The sequence below is a fragment of the Panulirus ornatus genome, chromosome 50 (genome assembly GCF_036320965.1).
Source record: "Panulirus ornatus isolate Po-2019 chromosome 50, ASM3632096v1, whole genome shotgun sequence".
Taxonomy (NCBI): Eukaryota; Metazoa; Arthropoda; class Malacostraca; order Decapoda; family Palinuridae; genus Panulirus; species Panulirus ornatus.
In genome coordinates this window covers 22,823,599-22,848,817 of record NC_092273.1, presented here as the reverse complement: position 1 = coordinate 22,848,817, position 25,219 = coordinate 22,823,599, and the positions used below count along the sequence as shown (strand labels likewise).

The following is a 25,219-nucleotide window of genomic DNA, read 5'->3' as shown; positions in this document are numbered from 1 at the left end:
TAACAACCCCCTCATGTGTGCGAGTTAGCGCTAGGAAAAGACACCAAAGGCTCCATTCGTTCACACTCAGTCTCTAGCTGTCATGTAATAATGCACCGAAACCACAGCTCCCTTTCCACATCCATGCCCCACACAACTTTCCATGGTTTACCCCAGACGCTTCACGTGCTCTGGCTCAATCCATTGACAGCACGTTGACCCCGGTATACCACATCGTTCCAATTCACTCTATTCCTTGCACGCCTTTCACCCTCCTGCATGTTCAGGCCCCGATCACTCAGAATCTTTTTCACTCCATCTTTCCACCTCCAATTTGGTCTCCCTCTTCTCGTTCCCTCCACCTCTGACACATATATCCTCTTGGTCAATCTTTCCTCACTCATTCTCTCCATGTGACCAAACCATTTCAAAACACCCTCTTCTGCTCTCTCAACCACACTCTTTTTATTTCCACACATCTCTCTTACCCTTCCATTTCTTACTCGATCAAACCACCTCACACCACATATTGTCCTCAAACATCTCATTTCCAGCACAATCACCCTCCTGCGCACAACTCTGTCCATAGCCCACGCCTCGCAACCATACAACATTGTTGGAACTACTATTCCTTCAAACATACCCATTTTTGCTTTCCGAGGTAATGTTCTCGACTTCCAAACAGTCTTCAAGGCTCCCAGAATTTTCGCCCCCTCCCCCACCCTATGATTCACTTCCACTTCCATGGTTCCATCCGCTGCCTGATCCACTCCCAGATATCTAAAACACTTTACTTACTCCAGTTTTTCTCCATTCAAACTTACCTCCCAATTGACTTGACCCTCAACCCTACTGTACCGAATAACCTTGCTCTTATTCACATTTACTCTTAACTTTCTTCTTTCACACACTTTACCAAACTCAGTCACCAGCTTCTGCAGTTTCTTACATGAATCAGCCACCAGCGCTGTATCATCAGCGAACAACAACTGACTCACTTCCCAAGCTCTCTCATCCACAACAGACTTCATACTTGCCCCTCTTTCCAAAACTCTTGCATTCACCTCCCTAACAACCCCATCCATAAACAAATTAAACAACCATGGAGACATCACACACCCCTGCCGCAAACCTACATTCACTGAGAACCAATCACTTTCCTCTCTTCCTACACATACACATGCCTTACATCCTAGATAAAAAACTTTTCACTGCTTTTAACAACTTGCCTCCCACACCATATATTCTTAAAATCTTCCACAGAGCATCTCTATCAACTCTATCATATGCCTTCTCCAGATCCATAAATGCTACATACAAATCCATTTGTTTTTCTAAGTAATTCTCACCTACAATCTTCAAAGCAAACACCTGATCCACACATCCTCTACCACTTCTGAAACCACACTGCTCTTCCCCAATCTGATGCTCTGTACATGCCTTCACCCTCTCAATCAATACCCTCCCATATAATTTACCAGGAATACTCAACAAACTTATACCTCTGTAATTTGAGCACTCACTCTTATCCCCTTTGCCTCTGTACAATGGCACTATGCAAGCATTCCGCCAATCCTCAGGCACCTCACCATGAATCATTTTTTTTTTTTTTTTTTTTTTTTTTTTATACTTTGTCGCTGTCTCCCGCGTTTGCGAGGTAGCGCAAGGAAACAGACGAAAGAAATGGCCCCCCCCCATACACATGTATATACATACGTCCACACACGCAAATATACATACCTACACAGCTTTCCATGGTTTACCCCAGACGCTTCACATGCCTTGATTCAATCCACTGACAGCACGTCAACCCCTGTATACCACATCGCTCCAATTCACTCTATTCCTTGCCCTCCTTTCACCCTCCTGCATGTTCAGGCCCCGATCACACAAAATCTTTTTCACTCCATCTTTCCACCTCCAATTTGGTCTCCCTCTTCTCCTCGTTCCCTCCACCTCCGACACATATATCCTCTTGGTCAATCTTTCCTCACTCATTCTCTCCATGTGCCCAAACCATTTCAAAACACCCTCTTCTGCTCTCTCAACCACGCTCTTTTTATTTCCACACATCTCTCTTACCCTTACGTTACTTACTCGATCAGACCACCTCACACCACACATTGTCCTCAAACATCTCATTTCCAGCACATCCATCCTCCTGCGCACATCTCTATCCATAGCCCACGCCTCGCAACCATACAACATTGTTGGAACCACTATTCCTTCAAACATACCCATTTTTGCTTTCCGAGATAATGTTCTCGACTTCCACACATTTTTCAAGGCTCCCAAAATTTTCGCCCCCTCCCCCACCCTATGATCCACTTCCGCTTCCATGGTTCCATCCGCTGACAGATCCACTCCCAGATATCTAAAACACTTCACTTCCTCCAGTTTTTCTCCATTCAAACTCACCTCCCAATTGACTTGACCCTCACCCCTACTGTACCTAATAACCTTGCTCTTATTCACATTTACTCTTAACTTTCTTCTTCCACACACTTTACCAAACTCAGTCACCAGCTTCTGCAGTTTCTCACATGAATCAGCCACCAGCGCTGTATCATCAGCGAACAACAACTGACTCACTTCCCAAGCTCTCTCATCCCCAACACACTTCATACTTGCCCCTCTTTCCAGGACTCTTGCATTTACCTCCCTAACAACCCCATCCATAAACAAATTAAACAACCATGGAGACATCACACACCCCTGCCGCAAACCTACATTCACTGAGAACCAATCACTTTCCTCTCTTCCAACACGTACACATGCCTTACATCCTCGATAAAAACTTTTCACTGCTTCTAACAACTTGCCTCCGACACCATATATTCTTAGTACCTTCCACAGAGCATCTCTATCAACTCTATCATATGCCTTCTCCAGATCCATAAATGCTACATACAAATCCATTTGCTTTTCTAAGTATTTCTCACATACATTCTTCAAAGCAAACACCTGATCCACACATCCTCTACCACTTCTGAAACCGCACTGCTCTTCCCCAATCTGATGCTCTGTACATGCCTTCACCCTCTCAATCAATACCCTCCCATATAATTTACCAGGAATACTCAACAAACTTATACCTCTGTAATTTGAGCACTCACTCTTATCCCCTTTGCCTTTGTACAATGGCACTATGCACGCATTCCGCCAATCCTCAGGCACCTCACCATGAGTCATACATACATTAAATAACCTTACCAACCAGTCAACAATACAGTCACCCCCCTTTTTTAATAAATTCCACTGCAATACCATCCAAACCTGCTGCCTTGCCGGCTTTCATCTTCCGCAAAGCTTTTACTACCTCTTCTCTGTTTACCAAATCATTTTCCCTAACCCTCTCACTTTGCACACCACCTCGACCAAAACACCCTATATCTGCCACTCTGTCATCAGACACATTCAACAAACCTTCAAAATACTCATTCCATCTCCTTCTCACATCACCGCTACTTGTTTTCACCTCCCCATTTACGCCCTTCACTGAAGTTCCCATTTGCTCCCTTGTCTTACGCACCCTATTTACCTCCTTCCAGAACATCTTTTTATTCTCCCTAAAATTTACTGATAGTCTCTCACCCCAACTCTCATTTGCCCTTTTTTTCACCTCTTGCACCTTTCTCTTGACCTCCTGTCTCTTTCTTTTATACTTCTCCCACTCAATTGCATTTTTTCCCTTCAAAAATCGTCCAAATGCCTCTCTCTTCTCTTTCACTAATACTCTTACTTCTTCATCCCACCACTCACTACCCTTTCTAAACAGCCCACCTCCCACTCTTCTCATGCCACAAGCATCTTTTGCGCAATCCATCACTGATTCCCTAAATACATCCCATTCCTCCCCCACTCCCCTTACTTCCATTGTTCTCACCTTTTTCCATTCTGTACACAGTCTCTCCTGGTACTTCCCCACACAGGTCTCCTTCCCAAGCTCACTCACTCTCACCACCTTCTTCACCCCAACATTCACTCCTCTTTTCTGAAAACCCATACTAATCTTCACCTTAGCCTCCACAAGATAATGATCAGACATCCCTCCAGTTGCACCTCTCAGCACATTAACATCCAAAAGTCTCTCTTTCGCACGCCTGTCAATTAACACGTAATCCAATAACGCTCTCTGGCCATCTCTCCTACTTACATAAGTATACTTATGTATATCTCGCTTTTTAAACCAGGTATTCCCAATCATCAGTCCTTTTTCAGCACATAAATCTACAAGCTCTTCACCATTTCCATTTACAACACTGAACACCCCATGTATACCAATTATTCCCTCAACTGCCACATTACTCACCTTTGCATTCAAATCACCCATCACTATAACCCGGTCTCGTGCATCAAAACCGCTAACACACTCATTCAGCTGCTCCCAAAACACTTGCCTCTCATGATCTTTCTTCTCATGCCCAGGTGCATATGCACCAATAATCACCCACCTCTCTCCATCAACTTTCAATTTTACCCATATTAATCGAGAATTTACTTTCTTACATTCTATCACATACTCCCACAACTCCTGTTTCAGGAGTATTGCTACTCCTTCCCTTGCTCTTGTCCTCTCACTAACCCCTGACTTCACTCCCCAGACATTTCCAAACCACTCTTCCCCTTTACCCTTGAGCTTCGTTTCACTCAGAGCCAAAACATCCAGGTTCCTTTCCTCAAACATACTACCTATCTCTCCTTTTTTCACATCTTGGTTACCATGAATCATACATACATTAAATAACCTTACCAACCAGTCAACAATACAGTCACCCCCTTTTTTAATAAAGTCCACTGCAATACCATCCAAACCTGCTGCCTTGCCGGCTTTCATCTTCCGTAAAGCTTTTACTACCTCTTCTCTATTTACCAAATCATTTTCCCTAACCCTCTCACTTTGCACACCACCTCGACCAACACACCCTATATCTGCCACTCTATCATGAAACACATTCAACAAACCTTCAAAATACTCACTCCATCTCCTTCTCACATCACCACTACTTGTTATCACCTCCCCATTAGCCCCCTTCACTGAAGTTCCCATTTGCTCCCTTGTCTTACACACTTTATTTACCTCCTTCCAAAACATCTTTTTATTCTCCCTGAAATTTAATGATACTCTCTCACCCCAACTCTCATTTGCCCTCTTTTTCACCTCTTGCACCTTTCTGTTGACCTCCTGCCTATACCTCTCCCACTCATTTGCATTTTTTCCCTGCAAAAATCGGCCAAATACCTCTCTCTTCTCTTTCACTAATAATCTTACCTCTTCATCCCACCACTCACTACCCTTTCTAATCAACCCACCTCCCACGCTTCTCATGCCACAAGCATCTTTTGTGCAAGCCATCACTGCTTCCCTAAATACATCCCATTCCTCCCCCACTCCCCTTACCTCCTTTGTTCTCACCTTTTTCCATTCTGTACTCAGTCTCTCCTGGTACTTCCTCACACAAGTCTCCTTCCCAAGCTCACTTACTCTCACCACTCTCTTCATCCCAACATTCTCTCTTCTTTTCTGAAAACCCCCACAAATCTTCACCTTCGTCTCCACAAGATAATGATCAGACATCCCTCCAGTTGCACCTCTCAGCACCTTAACATCCAAAAGTCTCTCTTTCGTGCGTCTATCAATTAACACGTAATCCAATAACGCTCTCTGGCCATCTCTCCTACTTACATACGTATACTTATGTATATCTCGCTTTTTAAACCAGGTATTCCCAATCACCAGTCCTTTTTCAGCACATAAATCTACAAGCTCTTCACCGTTTCCATTTACAACACTGAACACTCCGTGTATACCAATTATTCCCTCAACTGCCACATTACTCACCTTTGCATTCAAATCACCCATCACTATAACCCGGTCTTGTGCATCAAAACCACTAACACACTCATTCATCTGCTCCCAAAACACTTGCCTCTCATGATCTTTCTTCTCATGCCCAGGTGCATATGCACCAATAATCACCCATCTCTCTCCATCAACTTTCAGTTTTACCCATATCAGTCTAGAATTTACTTTCTTGCACTCTTTCACATACTCCCACAACTGATTCAGGAGTAGTGCTACTCCTTCCCTTGCTCTTGTCCACTCACTAACCCCTGACTTTACTCCCAAGACATTCCCAAACCACTCTTCCCCTTTACCCTTGAGCTTCGTTTCACTCAGAGCCAAAACATCCAGGTTCCTTTCCTCAAACATACTACCTATCTCTCCTTTTTTCTCATCTTGGTTACATCCACACACATTTAGACACCCCAATCTGAGCCTTCGAGGAGGATGAGCACTCCTCGCGTGACTCCTTCTTCTGTTTCCCGCTTTAGAAAGTTAAAATACAAGGAGGGGAGGGTTTCTGCACCCCCCCCCCCCTGCTCCCATCCCCTTTAGTGCCTTCTACGACACGTGAGGAATGCGTGGGAAGTATTCTTTCTCCCCTATCCCCAGGGATAACTTACATACGTATACTTATGTATGTCTCTCTTTTTAAAACCCGGTGTTCCCAATCACCAGTCATTTTTTCACACACAAATCTACAAGCTCTTCACCATTTGCATTTACAACGCTGAACACCCCATGTACACCAATTATTTCCTCAACTGCCACATCACTCACCTTTGCATTCAAATCACCCATCACTTTAACCTGATCTCGTGCATCAAAACTACTAACACACTCACTCAGCTGCTCCCAAAACACTTGCCCCTCATGATCTTTCTTCTCATGCCCAGGTGCATATGCACCAATAATCACCCATCTCTCTCCATCCACTGTCAATTTTACCCTTATCAATCTAGAGTTTACTTTCTTACACTGTATCACATACTCCCACCACTCCTGTTTCAGTAGTACTACTCCTTTCCTTGCTCTTTTCCTCTCACCAACCCCTGACTTTACTCCCAAAACAATCCCAAACCACTATTCCCCTTTACCCTTGAGCTTCGTTTCACTCAGAGCCAAAACATCCAGGTTCCTTTCCTCAGACATATTACCTGTCTCTCCTTTTTTCTCATCTTGGTTACATCCACACACATTTACACACCCCAATCTGAGCCTTCGAGGAGGATGAGCACTCCCTGCGTGACTCCATCTGTTTCCCCTTTTAGAAAAGATACACACAAAATATAAAAACCATAATTTTTTCTATGAATTGAGACTTGACTACTCCCAATTTTAGGAAAAACTTTATTTACTGATTTGGTCTGTCCATAGAAGAAAAATATTCTTTTTTTGTATGATTAGGTGCATTAAAAACACTCAAAACTATTGTTTTGTTTTTTATGAATTCTGAGTTAGGTATTCTTAGTTTAGGAAAAACACATTTGCTAAATTTGCCAGTCCTAAGTATAGGTGCTAAGGACAGTGGTGGGTGCTATGGACAGTGGTAGATGCTGTGGGTGACGGTTAGCACTTTGGATGATAGTGGGTGAAACAGACACTGCAAGTTCTGAGAAAAGGTGTGCAGCTGCTCACCGGGTCACCATTGAATTACCAAGATCTCCAGGCAGCTCCAGTGATTCCTCCTTTATTTAGGGTGCAATCTGTGGCTGAATAAGAATTCCTGCAGTACATGTGAAAATCAGCTCATGGCCTAGAAAACACATTACCTTGATTGAGGACAATAGCATCCTACTACACTTGCTATGGTTTCAGACAGTAGCACTGAAAGGGTTAAGGGGGCCTTTGTCTTCTCTTTCCTTCTTTGCTCCCATGTATCTTTCTGGACAGATTAGATGAAAGTGTATCTTTAGATTAAGTTCTGCTTTCACTTCTACAGTTTTTTTTCTTTCATTTTCCTTATTTTGTTCTGAAACTTCAGCTCTTTCTCACACACTACCAGTCCATCTATGTTTGTATGCATTAGTCGATGTATTTACAGTGCTGTTCATAGTACTGTTGTATACGACATTCATTAACCCTTTTGGTGCATGATTTATGTTCATGGCCTCCTCAGTGTGCCAGAAATATAATTTCTTTCATTTGTGAAAAGGTACACAAGATAACACAAGATATAAAGAAAGAATTTAAGAATTAAAACAACCATTCCTCGTTTAAGAGAAGACATTATCACCAGATTGGTCAGTCCTATCTGTTTATCTATCTATTTTTCTATCTATCTATCTATTTGTCATCATCTCTGATGCTTATTGCCTCCAGGAATCCCTCAAGGGGGTGGACATGGCGAAACTCTCCATAACTGGTAAACGCCAGTTCATAATATTTCATAATTAGTGCCTCACCTTTAACAGGCCACTGACAAGGGGCAACTCTAGCACAGTTTCCAGAGGCTTCTACCTGATGTATCTTCCCAGTGTTCCAACCCACTACTTATACCTAATGCCATTTGTGTGTATTCGTATTACATAAACTTACATTTGATAACTTTCATTTTGTGATTAGGTGCCAAAAAAACCATCGTTTTTCCTTTCAATCAGAAAGTTGCCATTTGTAGGTTAAAAAGATTATTTATTTACATGTTTGGCCAATCCTAAGAAAGGGTTGTGGAGGCTTGACGGTAGGTGATTCGGGTGGGGATGGGCACTACAGACTTGCGCAAATCCTTGGAAATGGTGCTTAAATGCCCGATTCTGGTCACTAGCAGGTTACTGAGGGCTCCAGTCAGATCCAGTGAGTTATCTTTCATTTGGGTTGCCATCTGTGGCCAGCCAGCAGGGCCAGCATTGCATACAGCATTCACCTTGTGGTGGGAAATTATGTGTGTGAATTGACATACATGACACTGTGCTATGTAACAGTAGGTTGACATCTAGAGCACCGAAAATGTTAAACTATAGCTGCTGCATTTCTCAATACTCATTCTTCAGCCAGATTTATACTTACATGAGGCATTTGTACTCTAGTTATGCAGCAGTTTTTCATCATTGATTGTCTTCTTACAGGTATCACTCAGGTGAGAAGAAAGCCCCCATGTTGACCATATTCATCGGGGGCAACCATGAGGCCTCCAACTATCTCCAGGAGTTCCCATATGGTGGGTGGGTTGCCCCTAATATTTACTACCTGGGGTATGCTGGTGTGGTCAGATTCGGAGGGCTACGCATTGGGGGCCTGTCAGGGATTTATAAGGGCCCAGACTACCTCAAGGGGCACTTTGAAAAAGCACCTTATTCCGGGGATTCAATTCGCAGTGTTTATCATGTGCGAAACCTTGAGGTCTTTCGGCTAAAGCAGGTGAGGTTATTGTTGCTAGATGAGGGAGCAGTTAGTTTATTTTGATAATTTAATTCATAACATTTTAGTGATATTCATTCTGTATGGGTATGCATTTTATTATTTCTGCTGTGCCTGAAATAGAATATATTTGTTTTTAGTAAATATGCTAAGAATTTAAATGTTGTGTGTTTTCTCTTTTAAGTTTTTTCAGTCATGCTTGTCCTGAAAAGTACAAGCACAAACTTTTTTCAACAAGCATTTTTTTTTATCATAAGTGGAAATTATGACCTTCAGAAAATGATTTCTTCTAAGGCCATCCTTACTATGGATTTGGTATAATGTAGCTGTGTGAATAAGTTTTAATTTCTTTGTTGGGCAGCTATCAGGTGAGAGTGACATCTTCATGTCTCATGACTGGCCTCGTGGTATTTACCATCATGGCCCCAAGGAAAAACTTAAGAGGTGGAAGCGTCATTTTGCCACCGAAATAGATAACAACACTCTAGGATCAAGAGCAGCAGAGGATTTGATTAAGAAACTGCGTCCTAACTACTGGTTCTCAGGGCACTTACATGTCAAGTTTCCTGCACTTATGAAGCATAAGGTATGGTAGTAGCTTTGATTTCTCCTTTTTTTTTTCTCTCTCTCTCTCTCTTGAATTTATGTTCTTTGTTAACTAATGTGGTACTTCTGCAAATTGTTTGACATTTGCTAAGTAGCTGATACTTGCAGAGTACAGTTATAGTTGAAGTTTAGATTTTGTGACCATGCATTTAATAAGAAGTAGGATTAGAAAGTTTGTGTTTTATGATGATTTATAGTTTGCATGAATCTGCAGAGATTGAATGTTACAGTGTATTTAATGTCTTTAAGCACTGTAGCATTTTTTCTTTGTGAAAAAAAATATCAATGAAATTATTGAAGATATAATTCAGAAAACTAGAAACTAAGAAAGCCAATGTTTGTAGGGGAAGGATTGTGCTGAGGTAAGTATTTGACACTTTTTTATTGTGGATATGAGCTGCCATCTTGTATTCGCATTGGATGAGGTTGTGATTTTGATATATTATTGTACTAGTATATATTAACTTACCTTGAGATTTTTGTATTAATCAATCTGTAACGACCGTATATGTTTGCTATGCTTTTTTTTTTTTTTAATTTTGTATTTATTCACCTACAGATTGGAATGTTCTTGTGATGATTGCAATCTTGGTTAGGTAAATTGTGATATTCCTTGAAGAAACCAAAAAGTATTAAAAGAAAAATGAATTTATGATAAGCTGCTTCAGTGGTTCAAAATCATTTGTATTTTTGACTTTGCCATGGGTATTGAATTTGTAATAGAATAATGCTGCTCAAGGCATTATTTACTTTGGTAGTGACTTTTTAATGCTGTTTGCATTTTTGTGTTTGATGACCAGTATATGTTCTTATTGGTATTGACTGCTCTTGTCAGAAGGATTATAAACTTTCAGAGATTTCCTCACAATTGGAATGTATAGATTCACTGTAGATTAGTTCTTCACGCTATTAGAATGCAGTTTTACTGTTGGAGGTTCTTAAAATATGTGTAGTTTGTTATTGTATAAGTTTGGCACGTTGTCTGTGGCAGACCTTGGAGTAGATTATTTCACCCGTTTTTACTAGGAAAAGTTAGGATTTGATTCAAAAACTACAGTCTGCCATGCATTAAACATATATTCTGTGAAATATGCAATATTAATTGTGATTTATATGTTTTGAGGGAGTGGATGAGGTATGGAGGTAAAGAATATGTGGGTGAGGTAAGGAGGTAAAGAATATGAATGAATAGAGGGGATGGTGTTTATGGTTCTGTTTTGTAACCTTGTATGTATAAACTGTCGGAGCCCTTACGCTTTCCTATCATTAGATCTTCTTTTATGGGGCTTCTTCAGGGCTTGGGAAGCTTTCCATACCCACTGGGTGGGACAACTGGTCAAGTGTAAGTACGCACAAGTCTTTTCAGATTGAGCGCAGGAAAATTAAGTGTGTTGATTGTCTTGGAGTGTATAGGTTGTATCTTGGACAAGAGGGGTCCCCTGATATGTTGAAGTGACGTTTATGATATTGGAGAGGTGGGTGGTGTCCGGACCGCCAGCAGTGAGGTGAGTATTGTATAGGTTTAGGGAATGTAGTTCAGACTAGTGTATGTATGGTTGAGTGGTGTTTATGATTGGGTTGGGAGCGTGATTGATTAGTGCCTGTTGAATTATTATGGTCTGTCTATATTTTGTCACCATGTTCATTGGGGAGCTTGATCTGTAAATACCTAAAAGACCTCTTGTAATGGACAAGATGTGTGTGTGAGGAATGTCCGTTAAATGAAAAATCTAGGGTTAGTTATAACATGGTGCTTATGGAGATGCATTCTTGAATGTCATTTCTTACCATAATACGTGCTATAGAATGGTTTTCTCCAGCAGCAGTGATGGCTCTGCAGATGTTATTTTGGTGTTTATGGATAAATGAGTGAGTGGTGGGATGAAGAAGTAAAATTATTAGTGAAAGGGAAGAGAGAGGCATTTGGAAAATTTTTGCAGGGAAATAGTGCAAATGACTGGGAGATGTATAAAAGAAAGAGGCAGGAGGTCAAGAGAAAGGTGCAAGAGATGAAAAAGAGGGCGAATGAGAGTTGGGGTGAGAGAGTATCATTAAATTTTAGGGAGAATAAAAAGATGTTTTGGAAGGAGGTAAATAAAGTGCGTAAGACAAGAGAACAAATGGGAACATCGGTGAAGGGGGCAAATGGGGAGGTAATAACAAGTAGTGGTGATGTGAGAAGGAGATGGAGTGAGTATTTTGAAGGTTTGTTGAATGTGTTAGATGATAGAGTGGCAGATATAGGGTGTTTTGGTCGAGGTGGTGTGTGAAGTGAGAGGGTCAGGTAGAATGATTTGGTAAACAGAGAAGAGGTAGTGAATGCTTTGCGGAAGATGGAAGCTGGCAAGTTGGTGGGTTTGGATAGTATTGCAGTGGAATTTATTAAAAAATGGATGACTGTGTTGTTGACTGGTTGTTGAGGATATTCGATGTATGTATGGCTCATAGTGAAGTGCCTGAGATTGGCGTAATGCATGCATATTCCATTGTACAAAGGCAAAGGGTATAAAGGTGAGTGCTCAAACTACAGAGGTATAAGTTTGTTGAGTATATCTCGGAAATTGTATGGGAGGGTACTGATTGAGAGGATAAAGGCATGTACAGAGCATCAGATTGGGGAAGAGCAGTGTGGTTTCAGAAGTGTTAGAGGATTTGTGGATCAGGTGTTTGCTTTGAAGAATGTATGTGAGAGATACTTTGAAAAACAGATGTATTTGTATGTAGCATTTATGGATCTGGAGAAGGCATATGATAGAGTTGATAGAGATGCTCTGTGGAAGGTATTAAGAATATATGGTGTGGGAGGCAAGTTGCTGGAAGCAGTGAAAAGCTTTTATCGAGGATGTAAGGTATGTGTATGAGTAGGAAGAGAGGAAATTGATTGGTTCGCAATGAATGTAGGTTTGCGGCAGGGATGCATGATGTCTCCTTGTTTAATTTGTTTATGGATGGGGTTGTTAGGGAGGTGAATGCAAGAGTTTTGGAGAGAGGGGCAAGTATGCAGTCTGTTATCGATGAGGGGGCTTGGGAAGTGAGTCAGTTGTTGTTCGCTGATGATACAGCACTAGTGGCTGATTCGGGTGAGAAACTGCAGAAGCTGGTGACTGAATTTGGTAAAGTGTGTGAAAGAAGAAAGCTGAGAGTAAATTTGAATAAGAGTAAGGTTATTAGGTACAATAGGGTTGAGGGACAAGTCAATTGGGAGGTAAGTTTGAATGGAGAAAAACTGGAGGAAGTGAAGTGTTTTAGATATCTGGGAGTGGATTTGGCAATGGGTGGAACCATGGAAGTGGAAGTGAGTCACAGGGTGGTGGAGGGGGCAAAAGTTCTTGGAGCATTAGAAAATGTGTGGAAAGCGAGAACATTATCTCGGAAAGCAAAAAATGGTTATGTTTGAAGGAATAGTGGTTCCAACAATGTTATATGGTTGCGAGGAATGGGCTATAGATAGGGTTGTGCGGAGGAGGGTGGATATGTTGGAAATGAGATGTTTGAGGATGATATGTGGTGTGAGGTGGTTTGATCAAGTAAATAATGAAAGGGTAAGAGAGATGTGTGGTAATAAAAAGAGTGTGGTTGAGAGAGCAGAAGAGGGTGTATTGAAATGGTTTGGTCACATGGATAGAATGAGTGAGGGAAGATTGACAAAGAGGATATATGTGTCAGAGGTGGAGGGAATGAGAAGTGGGAGACGAAATTGGAGGTGGAAGGATGGAGTGAAAAAGATTTTGAGCGATCGGGGCCGAACATGCAAGAGAGTGAAAGGTGTGCAAGGAATAGAGTGAATCGGAACGATGTGGTATACTGGGGTAGACGTGCTGTCAGTGGATTGAACCAGGGTATGTGAAGCGTCTGGGGTAAGCCATAGAAAGTTTTGTAGGGTCTGGATGTGGAAAGGGAGCTGTGGTTTCAGTGCATTACACATGACAGCTAGAGACTGTGTGTGAATGAATGTGGCCTTTGTTGCCTTTTCCTAGTGCTACCTCACATGTGTTGGGGGAGGGGGTTGTCATTTCATGTGTGGCGGGGTGGCAGTGGGAATGAATAGAGGCAGCAAGTATGAATTATGTACATTTGTATATTATATTTCTGTGTATGTATATATATGTATATGTTGAAATATATAGGTATGTATATGTGCGTGTGTGGACGTGTATGTATATTCATGTGTATGTGGGTGGGTTGGGCCGTTCTTTCGTCTGTTTCCTTGCACTACTTCAGTAATGCGGGAGACAGTGACAAAGTATAATGAAAATGAAATAAAGATATAAATAATGATAGATAAATGAAGACATTGGTAATATAATTCCCTTATGAAACTAAATTTGATTAAAATTCACAAGTTTGTTAGTGCTCGCAGTGTTACTGATCACTACTGCCACTCTCTAACATCGCACCTATGCTTTTTTAGCATGCTCTCCATCATTTCCAGTAGCTTATTCCCTGTATGCCAAAAAACACTTCAGCTAAAGACAAGGTGGACTGACTGGTTCTTTTTATCTCTGACTGTTATCGAGTATTGTTTTAATGGTAGAAACTAATCCAAGCAACTGACTCACATGACTGATGTTCACTCTCCTTAACCCTGCACATCAGTTATATCTCAAAGTCTGTATTGATCACTTTCCTGGCCACCTTGGTTGCTTTATCTGTACTTGCAGTTGCAGGCCATTTTCCAGACACGATGGTTTAAAAATGTCTGATTACTGTCTTGTAGGGGCGAAGGTGAAGATTTGTAGAGGCTTTCAGAAAAGAAGAGAGAATATTGGGGAGAAAAGAGTGTTGAGAGTAAGTGAGCTTGGAAAGGAGACTTGTGTGAGGAAGTATCAGGAGAGATTGAGTGTAGAATGGCAAAAGGTAAGAGCAAATGATGTGTGGGGAGTGGGTGAGGAATGGGATATATTTAGGGAAACAGTGATGGCTTGCACAAAAGATGCATGTGGTATGAGAAAGGTGGGAGGTGGGCAGATTAGAAAGGATAGTGAGTGGTGGGATAAAGAAGTAAGATTGTTAGTGAAATAGAAGTGTTTGGACGATATTTGCATGGTTGTACAAATAACTGGGAGATGTATAAAAGAAAGCAGCAAGAGGTCAGGAGAAAGATGCAAGAGTTGAAAAAGAGGGCAAAAGAGGTTGGGGTGAGAGTATTATTTGATTTTAGGGAGAATGAAAAGATGTTTTGGAAGGAGGTAAAAAACATGCGTAAGACAAGAGGACATCGGTGAAGGGGGAAAGTGGGGAAGTGAAAACAGATAGTGATGGAGTGAATATTATGAAGGTTGATAGAGTGGCAGATGTAGGATGTTTTGGTCGGGGTGGTGTATGAAGTGAGAGTGTCAGGGAAAATGATTTATGAAGAGAGAAGAGGTAGTGAAAGCTTTGCAGAAGATGAGATCCGGCAAGGCTGTAGGTTTGGATGGTATTGTAGTGGAATTTATTAAAAAAAGGGGATGACTGTATTGTTGATTGGTTGGTAAGGATATTCTTTGTATGCATGGACCATGGTGAAGTGCCTGAGGATTGGTGGAATGCATGCATAGTGCCATTGTACAAAGGCAAAGGAGATAAAGGTGAGTGTTCAAACTATAGAGGCATAAGTTTGTTGAGTATTCCTGGGAAATTATATGGGAGGAAATTGATTGAGAGGGTGAAGGCATGTACAGAGCATCAGACTTGGGAGAAGCGGTGTGGTTTCCGAAGTGGTAGAGGATGTGTGGATCAGGTGTTTGCTTTGAAGAATGAATGTGAGAAATACTTAGAAAAACAGATGGATTTGTATGTAGCATTTATGTATCTGGAGCAAGTATATGATAGGGTTGACAGGATGCTTTGTTGAAAGTTTTAAGAGTATATGGTGTTGGAGGTAATCCCTGGGGATAGGAGAGAAAGAATACTTCCCACGTATTCCCTGCATGTCATGGAAGGCGACTAAAAGGGGAGGGAGTGGGGGGGCTGGAAATCCTCCTCTATCGTTTTTGTTTTTCTAAAATAAAGAACAGAGAAGTGTGCCAGTACTCTGTTCTTAATGCTACCTCGCTAATGCGGGAAATGGTGAATAGTATGAAAAAAAAATGGTGTGGGAGGTAACTTACTAGAAGCAGTGAAATGTTTTTACCAAGGATGTGAGGCATGTGTTTGAGTAGGAAGAGAGGAAAGGAGAGTGATTGGTTCCCAGTGAATGTTGGTCTGCAGCAGTGGTGTGTGATGTCCCCATGGTTGTCTAATTTGTTTATAGATAGGGTGGTTAGGGAGATAAATGCAAGAGTTTTGGAGAGAGGGGTGAGTATGCATTCTGTTGTGGATGAGAGAGCCTGGGAAGTGAGTCAGTTGTTTGCCAGTGATACAGATCTAGTGTCTGATTTGTGTGAGAAGCTGCAGAGGTTGGTGACTGAGTTTGGAAAAGTGTGTGAAAGAAGAAACTTGAGAGTGAATGTAAATAAGAGCAAGGTTATTAAGTTCATTAGGGTTGAGGGACAAGTTAATTGGGATGTAAGTTTGAATGGAGAAAAATTGGAGGAAGTGAATTGTTTTAGATATCTGGGAATGGACTTAGCAGCAGATGGAACCATGGAAGCGGAAGTGAGTCACAGGGTGGGGAAGAGGGCGAAGATTCTGGGAGCGATGAAGAATGTGTGGTAGGAGAGAACGTTATCTTCGAGAGCAAAAATGGGTATGTTTGAAGGAATGGTATTTCCAACAGTGTCATATGGTTGCAAGGCATGGACTATAGATAGGGTTATGTGAAGGAGGGGGGGATGTGTTGGAAATGAAGTGTTTGAGGGCAATATGTGGTGTGAGGTGGTTTGATCAAGTAAGTAATGTAAGGGTAAGAGAGATGTGTGGAAATAAAGAGTATGGTTGAGAGAGCAAAAGAGGGTGTGCTGAAATGGTTTGGACATATGGAGAGAATGAGTGAAGAAAGATTGACAAAGAGGACCTGTATCAGAGGTGGAGAAAACGAGAAGGGGGAGACCAAATTGGAGGTGGAAGGGTGGACTGAAAAAGATTTTGAGTGATCGGGGCCTGAACATACAGGAGGGTGAAAGGCGTGCAAGGAATAGAGTGAATTGGAACGATGTGGTATACTGGGGTAGAGGTGCTGTCAATGGATTGAACCATGGCATGTGAAGCATCTGGGGTAAACCATGGAAAGTTTTGTGGGGCCTTGATGTGGAAAGGGAGTTGTGGTTTTGGTGCATTACACATGACAGCTAGAGACTGAGTGTGAATGAATGTGGCCTTTGTCCTTGCGCACATGTGGGGAGTGGGGGAGGGGTTACTGTTTCATTTACGGTGGGGTGACAACGGGAATGGATGAAGGCAGCAAGTATGAATATGTACACGTGTATATGCCTATGTATGTATATGTATGTAAACGTTGAAGTGTATAGGTATGTATATGTGTGTGTGTGGGCATTTATGTCTGTACAAGTTTATGTGTGTGGGTTGGGGCCATTCTTTCGTCTGTTTCCTTGCGCTTCCTCGCTAATGCGGTAGACAGCGACTAAGTATAGTAAGAAAAATAAAAAAATAACATACATGTACATATTCACACTTACTTGCATTCATCCCAGCACTACCCTGGCCCACAGGGAACAGCGTTGCTACCCACTACTTTAGTGTGGTTATTCCAGGAAAGCAGACAAAAAAAGCCACATTCGTTCACACACAGTCTGTATCTGTCATGAGAATGCACTGAAACCACAGCTCCCTATCCACATCCAAGCCCCACAGACCATTCCATGGTTTATCTCAGAAGATTCACATGTTTAGGTTCAGTCCATTGACAACATGTCGACCCCGGTATACCACATTGTTCCAATTCATTCTGTTCCTTGCATGCCTCTCACCCTCCTGTATGTTCAGGCCTCAGTTGCTCAGAATTTTTTTCATTCCATCTTTCCACCTTCAGTTTGGTCTCCCGCTTTTCCTTTTACCCTCTGCCTCTGACACATATAACCTCTTTGCCAATCATTTCTCACTTATTCTCTCCATATGCCCAAACCATTACCCTCTTACGCTTTCATTGCTTACTTGATCGAACCACCTCACACCACATATTGTCCTCAAACATTTCATTTCCAACACCCACACTGCTCCATACAATCCTATCTATATCCCATGCCTTGCAACCATATAACATTGTTGGAACTACTATTCCTTCAAACATACCCATTTTTGCTCTCCAAGATAATGTTCTCTCCTTTCACACATTCTTCATTGCTCCCGTAACCTTCACCCCCTCCCCCACCCTGTGACTCACTTCTGCTTGTGTGGTTCCATTCACTGCTATGTCCATTCCTAGATATTTAAAACACTTCGACTTTCTCCAATTTTTCTCCATTCAAATTTACATCCCAATTAACTTGTCCCTCAACTCAAGTGAACCTAATTGCCTTGCTCTTATTCACATTTACTCTCAACTTTCTTCTTTCACACACTTTTCCAAACTCAGTCACCAACTCCTGCAGTTTCTCACTCGAATCAGCTACCACCAGAGCTGTATCATGAGTGAACAACAGCTGTCTTACTTCCCAGGCCCTCTCTTCCCCAACAGGCTGCATACTTGCCCCTCTCTCCAAAACTCTTGCATTCATTTCCCTAACCACCCCATCCATAAACAAATTGAACAGCTATGGGGATATCACACACCCCTGTCACAGACCAACATTCACTGGGAACCAGTCACTTTCCTCTCTTCTTAATTGTACACACGCCTTACATACTAGGTAAAAATTTTTCACTGCTTCTAGCAGCATGCCTCCTGCACCATATACTCTCAAGACTTTTCACAGAGCATCTCTATCATATGCCTTCTCTAGATCCATGAATGCTACATTTTTTTTTCTTTTTTTTTTTTATTATACTTTGTCGCTGTCTCCCGCGTTTGCGAGGTAGCGCAAGGAAACAGACGAAAGAAATGGCCCAACCCCCCCATACACATGTATATACATACGTCCACACACACAAATATACATACCTACACAGCTTTCCATGGTTTACCCCAGACGCTTCACATGCCTTGATTCAATCCACTGACAGCATGTCAACCCCGGTATACCACATCGATCCAATTTACTCTATTCCTTGCCCTCCTTTCACCCTCCTGCATGCTCAGGCCCCGATCACACAAAATCTTTTTCACTCCATCTTTCCACCTCCAATTTGGTCTCCCTCTTCTCCTTGTTCCCTCCACCTCCGACACATATATCCTCTTGGTCAATCTTTCCTCACTCATCCTCTCCATGTGCTCAAACCACTTCAAAACACCCTCTTCTGCTCTCTCAACCACGCTCTTTTTATTTCCACACATCTCTCTTACCCTTACGTTACTCACTCGATCAAACCACCTCACACCACACATTGTCCTCAAACATCTCATTTTCAGCACATCCATCCTCCTGCGCACAACTCTATCCATAGCCCACGCCTCGCAACCATACAACATTGTTGGAACCACTATTCCTTCAAACATACCCATTTTTGCTTTCCGAGATAATGTTCTCGACTTCCACACATTCTTCAAGGCCCCCAGGATTTTCGCCCCCTCCCCCACTCTATGATCCACTTCCGCTTCCATGGTTCCATCCGCTGCCAGATCCACTCCCAGATATCTAAAACACTTCACTTCCTCCAGTTTTTCTCCATTCAAACTCACCTCCCAATTGACTTGACCCTCAACCCTACTGTACCTAATAACCTTGCTCTTATTCACATTTACTCTTAACTTTCTTCTTCCACACACTTTTCCAAACTCAGTCACCAGCTTCTGCAGTTTCTCACATGAATCAGCTACCAGCGCTGTATCATCAGCGAACAACAACTGACTCACTTCCCAAGCTCTCTCATCCCCAACAGACCTCATACTTGCCCCTCTTTCCAAAACTCTTGCATTTACCCATAAATGCTACATACAAATCTATTTGTTTCTCTAAGTATTTCTCGCATACTTTCTTCAACCACTCCTGAAACCACACTTCTCTTCCCCAATCTGATGCTCTGTACATGCCTTCACCCTCTCAATCAATACCCTCCTATATATTTTCCCAGGAATACTCAACAAACTTGTGTCTCTGTAGTTTGAACACTCACCTTTATCACTTTTATCCCCTTTGCCTTTGTACATTGGCACTATGCATGCATTCTGCCAATCCTCCAGCAGTTCACCATGATCCATCCATACATTGAATATCATTACCAACTAATTAACAACACAGTCATCCCTTTCTTGATAAATTCCACTGCAATACCATCCAATCCCACCGCCTTGCTGGATTTTATCCTCTGCAAAGCTTTCACTACCTCTCCTGGCTTCACCAAACCATTCTTCCTGACCTTCTCACTTACACACCACCCCAACCAAAATACCCTATACGCCACTCAATCATCAAACACATTCAACAAACCTTCAAAATACTCACTTCATCACTACCTGTCATTACTTCCCTACTTGCTCCCTTCACTGATGTTCCCATTTGTTCCTTTGCCTTATGCAGGTTATTTACCTCCTTCCAAAATATCTTTTTATCCTCCCTAAATTTTAATGATACTCTCTCACCCCAACCCTCATTTGCCCTCTCCTTCACTGATGTTCCCATTTGTTCCTTTGCCTTATGCATGTTATTTACCTCCTTCCAAAATATCTTTTTATTCTCCCTAAAGTTTAATGATACTCTCTCACCCCAACTCTCTTTTTTGCCCTCTTTTTCAACCCTCGCACCTTTCTTTAGATATGATTAGGAGACTGTTAAAAAGGGAGTGACCAAGGCTGAGCTGTAGCAGGCTGTATACAATAAATGCAGAGAAGGTAAACAAAGATGGTGGTGGTTATATATTTTTTTCTGTTTGATGGATTTTTTTTTTATTATTTTTATATTATGTTTAATCATCGTCACCTGCGTTAGCAAGGTAGCGCAAGGAAACAGACGAAAGAATGGCCCAACCCACCCACGTACACATGCTTATACATAAACGCCCACATGTGCACATATACATATCTATACATTTCAACGAATACTTACATATGCATACACAGACATATACATATATACGTATGTACATATTCGTACTTGCTGCCATTCTCGTTGCTACCCTGCCACACATGAAATAACATCTCCCCTAGGATGAGGTAGCACCAGGAAAAGACAACAAAGGCCACATTCGTTCACAGCTCCTTTTCCACATCCAGGCCCCACAAAACTTTCCATAGTTTATCCCAGATGCTTCGCATGCTCTGGTTCAATCCATTGACGGCACATTGACCCCAGTATACCACATCGTTCCAGTTCACTCTGTTCCTTGCACGCCTTTCACCCTCCTGTATGTTTAGCTCCCAGTCGCTCAAAATCCTTCCACCTCCAATTTGGTCTCTCGCTTCTCTTTCCCTCCACCTCTGACACATATATCCTCTTTGTCAATCTTTCCTCACTCATTCTCTCCATGTGACCAAACCATTTTGATACACCCTCTTCTGCTCTCTCAATCACACTCTTTTTATTACTAGACATCTTTCTTACCCTTTCATTACTTACTTTATCAAACCACTTCACATCACATATTGTCCTCAAGCATTTGATTTCCAACACATCCAACTTCCTCTGCACACTGCTATCTGTAGCCCATGCCTCACAGCCATATAACATTGTTGAACCACTGCTCCTTCAAACATACCTATTTTTGCTCTCCGAGATAACATTCTTGCCTTCCACACATCTTTAGTGCTCTCAGAACCTTTGCCCCCTCCCCCACCTGTGACCACTTCCACTTCCATGGTTTATCTGCTGCTAAATCCACTCCCAGATATCTAAAACACTTCATTTCCTCCAGTTTTTCTTCATTCAAACTTATCTCCCAATTAACTTATCCCTCAATCCTACTGAACCTAATAACCTTGCTCTTTTTTACTCTCAGCTTTCTTCTTTCACACACTTTACCAAACTCAGGCACCAAGTTGTGCAGTTCCTCACCCGATTCAGCCACCAGCACTGTATCATCAGCGAACAACGACTGACTCACCCTCCCAAGCCCTCTCATCCACAACAGACTGCATACTTGCCCCTCTTTCCAAAACTCTTGCATTCACCTCCTTAACAACCCCATCCATAAGCAAGTTAAACAACCATGGAGACATCACGCACCCTTGCCGCAAACCGGCATTCACATGGAACCAATCACTTTCCTCTCTTTCTACTCGTACACATGCCTTACATCCTTGATAAAAACTTTTCACTACTTCTAGCAACTTACCTCCCACACCATATACTCTTAATACCTTCCACAAAGCATCTCTATCAACTCTCTCATATACCTTCTCCAGATCCATAATTGCTACATACATGTCCCTCTGTTTTTCTAAGTATTTCTCACATACATTCTTCAAAGCAAACACCTGATCCACACATCCTCTACCACTTCTGAAACCACACTGATCTTCCCCAGTCTGATGCTCTGTACATGCCTTTACTCTCTCAATCAATACCCTCCCATATGATTTTCCAAGAATACTCAACAAACTTGTACCTCTGTAATTTGAACACTCACCATTATCCCCTTTGCATTTGTACAATGGCACTTTGCATGCATTCTGCCAATCCCCATGTATGTATACACTAAGTTGTATAGGTATGTAAATGTGTGTGTGTTAGTGTTTATGTATATACATGTGTATGGAAATGATCTTGTTTTGCGCGTGATCAAGCATATTCCTATGAGTCCACGTTGAAAATGAAACACATTAAGTTCCCAAGTGCACTTCTGTGTAATAATCACATCATCAGGGGAGATACGAGAGAAATATAAGTCAGTTGATATGCAACGAAGAGACGTAGCTAGGACGCCATTTGGTAAGTATGTGATTGTCCAAGACAGACAATGAGCGTATCATAAACTTATGCGGACAAGAAGGTGAATTATTTACAAATTTTATCAACAATAAATTTATCCAATTTCTATAGACCATCTTAATATTAGTGATGGTCTTTACAAATCGGATAACTTTATTGTTGATAGAATTTGTAAACAATTCACCTTCTTGTCCACATAATTTGTTTATGATACGCTCTTTGTCTGTCTTAGGCAATTGCATGTTTACCAAATGGCGTCCTAGCTATGTCTCTTTGTTGTATATCGACTTATATTTCTCTCGTGTCTCCCCTGATGATATTATTACACGAAAGTGCTCTTGGGAACTTATTGTGTTTCATTTTCCCCGTGGACTTGTAGGAATACATGTGTATGTGAGTGGGTTAGGTCATTCTTATGTCTGTTTCCTTGCGTTACCTCGCTGGCGCAGGAGATGGTGATTAAGCATAGTAAGAAAAAACTTTTATATCTTCTTGGGGTTGTTAGTTGGTTATGTAGTGTGTTGGATAGGATGTGGCTAGTGCTGTTTCAAAAAACTTAGTGCTGAGCATATTTAAAAAAAAAAATTATTGGAAGAATCATTCTTTTATTATGCAGATGCTTAACATTTGTGGCAACTTGGCAATTGTTCTAAAACTAGTATGTTGGGACAGTGTTATGGCCACAAAGATGAAAGTTTTGCTTTGGCTACATCTTACACATCATAAAGCCTACAAATTTCTTTGTTATGTACTTGCTTTACCATCAAGTACGTTACAGTGTTGGTTCAATAGAAATAGTATGAATGTAGCTGGAATACCTGTACATTACAGATGTTGAAGAATATATCAGAACAGATGAAGCCAAATGTCTTTGTAGATAGTAGTTGGTAGGCAGCAAATGACCAGGGAGGTAGATTACCTGCACTATCTGCCAGGGTATTGGGATGGTTAGTGACAGCTGTGTAGTGAGCCAGCATTTCAGTGGTTGTCAAGTTGCACTCCTCTGACCCAGTAACTGTCTTTTTTGTTCTTTCTAACCTGCACTAGGACCACTTGCATTCTGCCTACAAACATACAATCTCTCCGTGTCATACATAACACTTGACAACACTTTACTTATGTTGTTCATTTATCGTAACTCCAGATTTTCCTGTGGGGAGCACTGTGCTAGCCCTGCCTTTTGGTAATATGATGGAAGCAATAGAGGGAAGTAGTAGGTAGAAACATTAGATAGAAGTGGTAGGTAGGGACAGGCATGAACATCAGGTAGTAGTAATGTGCAGGAACATTAGGTAGGAGCCTCTGCAAACACTGCACTAGACTTGCCCTCTGCCGGTGTCCTGTTAAAGAGTGGGGCATAAAGGCTAAGAAGCAGTGCTTGAATTCACTAGCTATGGAGACTATTGCCGTGGCCACCCCCTTGAGGGAGTTCCGGAATGGAACAGGCATCAGAAATATAGATAGGCAATCAGTTATCTTTCTGAGTGCCCTTTTTTGTCTGGTTTGCAGTTTTGTTACTTGCCTTTTTAACAAGACCGATAACCATGCAGGTGAAATAGTTTAGAGTGGAGCAGATGAATTGTTTATAGAGGACACAGAGTTTTTTTCTTAGACTGGTGTCAATAAATGTTTTGAAGGTATTTAGTTCCTTTATGGCCATTGTGTTGATGTTTGTGGTTTGGATAGTGAATGTCATATGTGTTGTATATGATACTCATATGATTGGAATTTTGTTGAGAGAATGTTTGACTGCATAGGAATATGGGAGGGTGCAGATTGGATTCATCTTTACCCAGTGTTGTGAAGATGACTGTGGGATTCTGTTGGGATACATATATTCTGTTTTGAGTGGGTTGGTGTTTGAAAAGCATGATGTGGTGTTACTTATAGTTGTTTGAGGAGTGTTGTGAGTGTGATATAATCATGAGGTCATCTGCATATGAGAAGACTTTCACTTTGTGGTAGGAAGGAGGTGATGGCATGTCAAGTCAAAAGAGATCGAAAAGGATTGGAGAAAGAACTGCTCCTTTTGGCTGGATGGAGGGCAGGTGAACATATTTATATAGTAAATCCTTGGACAGACAGTTATGTTTGCAGGCCCTTGTTATTTGGCCTCACTTCTAGGAATGTATGCATGTCTTTCAAAACACATATTTATATGTCACATCTGTAAAACAACAGGAAACCACTTTAACTGAACTGTAAAGCTTCAGTGATGGAGCTAGAGATATGTTCACCATGGGTTGTAACTCATGACTAGAATCATTATTTTTCATATGAATAAATATATTGTGTTCTTTGGTTAAAGTCTCTATAGCAAACCAAATGGCATGCAATTAAAGGCACTAACTTTAACAAAATGAAAGCCATGATGCACATGGAAAAGAGAATGGATTAAAGTTGGGACCCACATGGGATGGGTTAAAACAACACATTTTCCATTTTTCTCTTGTCTTTATTTACCTACTTTACTTTTCCTTTCCTCAAGCTTTTCATATATTATCGTGTTTCTGTAATTGTGTTCATTTATTGCATTTTGGCTGATGCAGAATTTTCCTCTTGTATACCCTCTGTCTTGCACAGTTTCTGC

General features: G+C 41.5%; 1 protein-coding gene across 1 annotated transcript in view; it reads left to right on the top strand.

Annotated features, from left to right (window-relative positions):
* Positions 1–25,219, top strand: part of ldbr (lariat debranching enzyme) — a 127,757-nt gene that overhangs the window by 19,070 nt on the left and 83,468 nt on the right. Inside the window, exons 3-4 of the mRNA XM_071691515.1 lie at positions 8,890–9,181; positions 9,543–9,767. Of these exons, the coding sequence (XP_071547616.1) occupies positions 8,890–9,181; positions 9,543–9,767 (517 nt within the window). The remainder of the gene's footprint in view (positions 1–8,889; positions 9,182–9,542; positions 9,768–25,219) is intronic.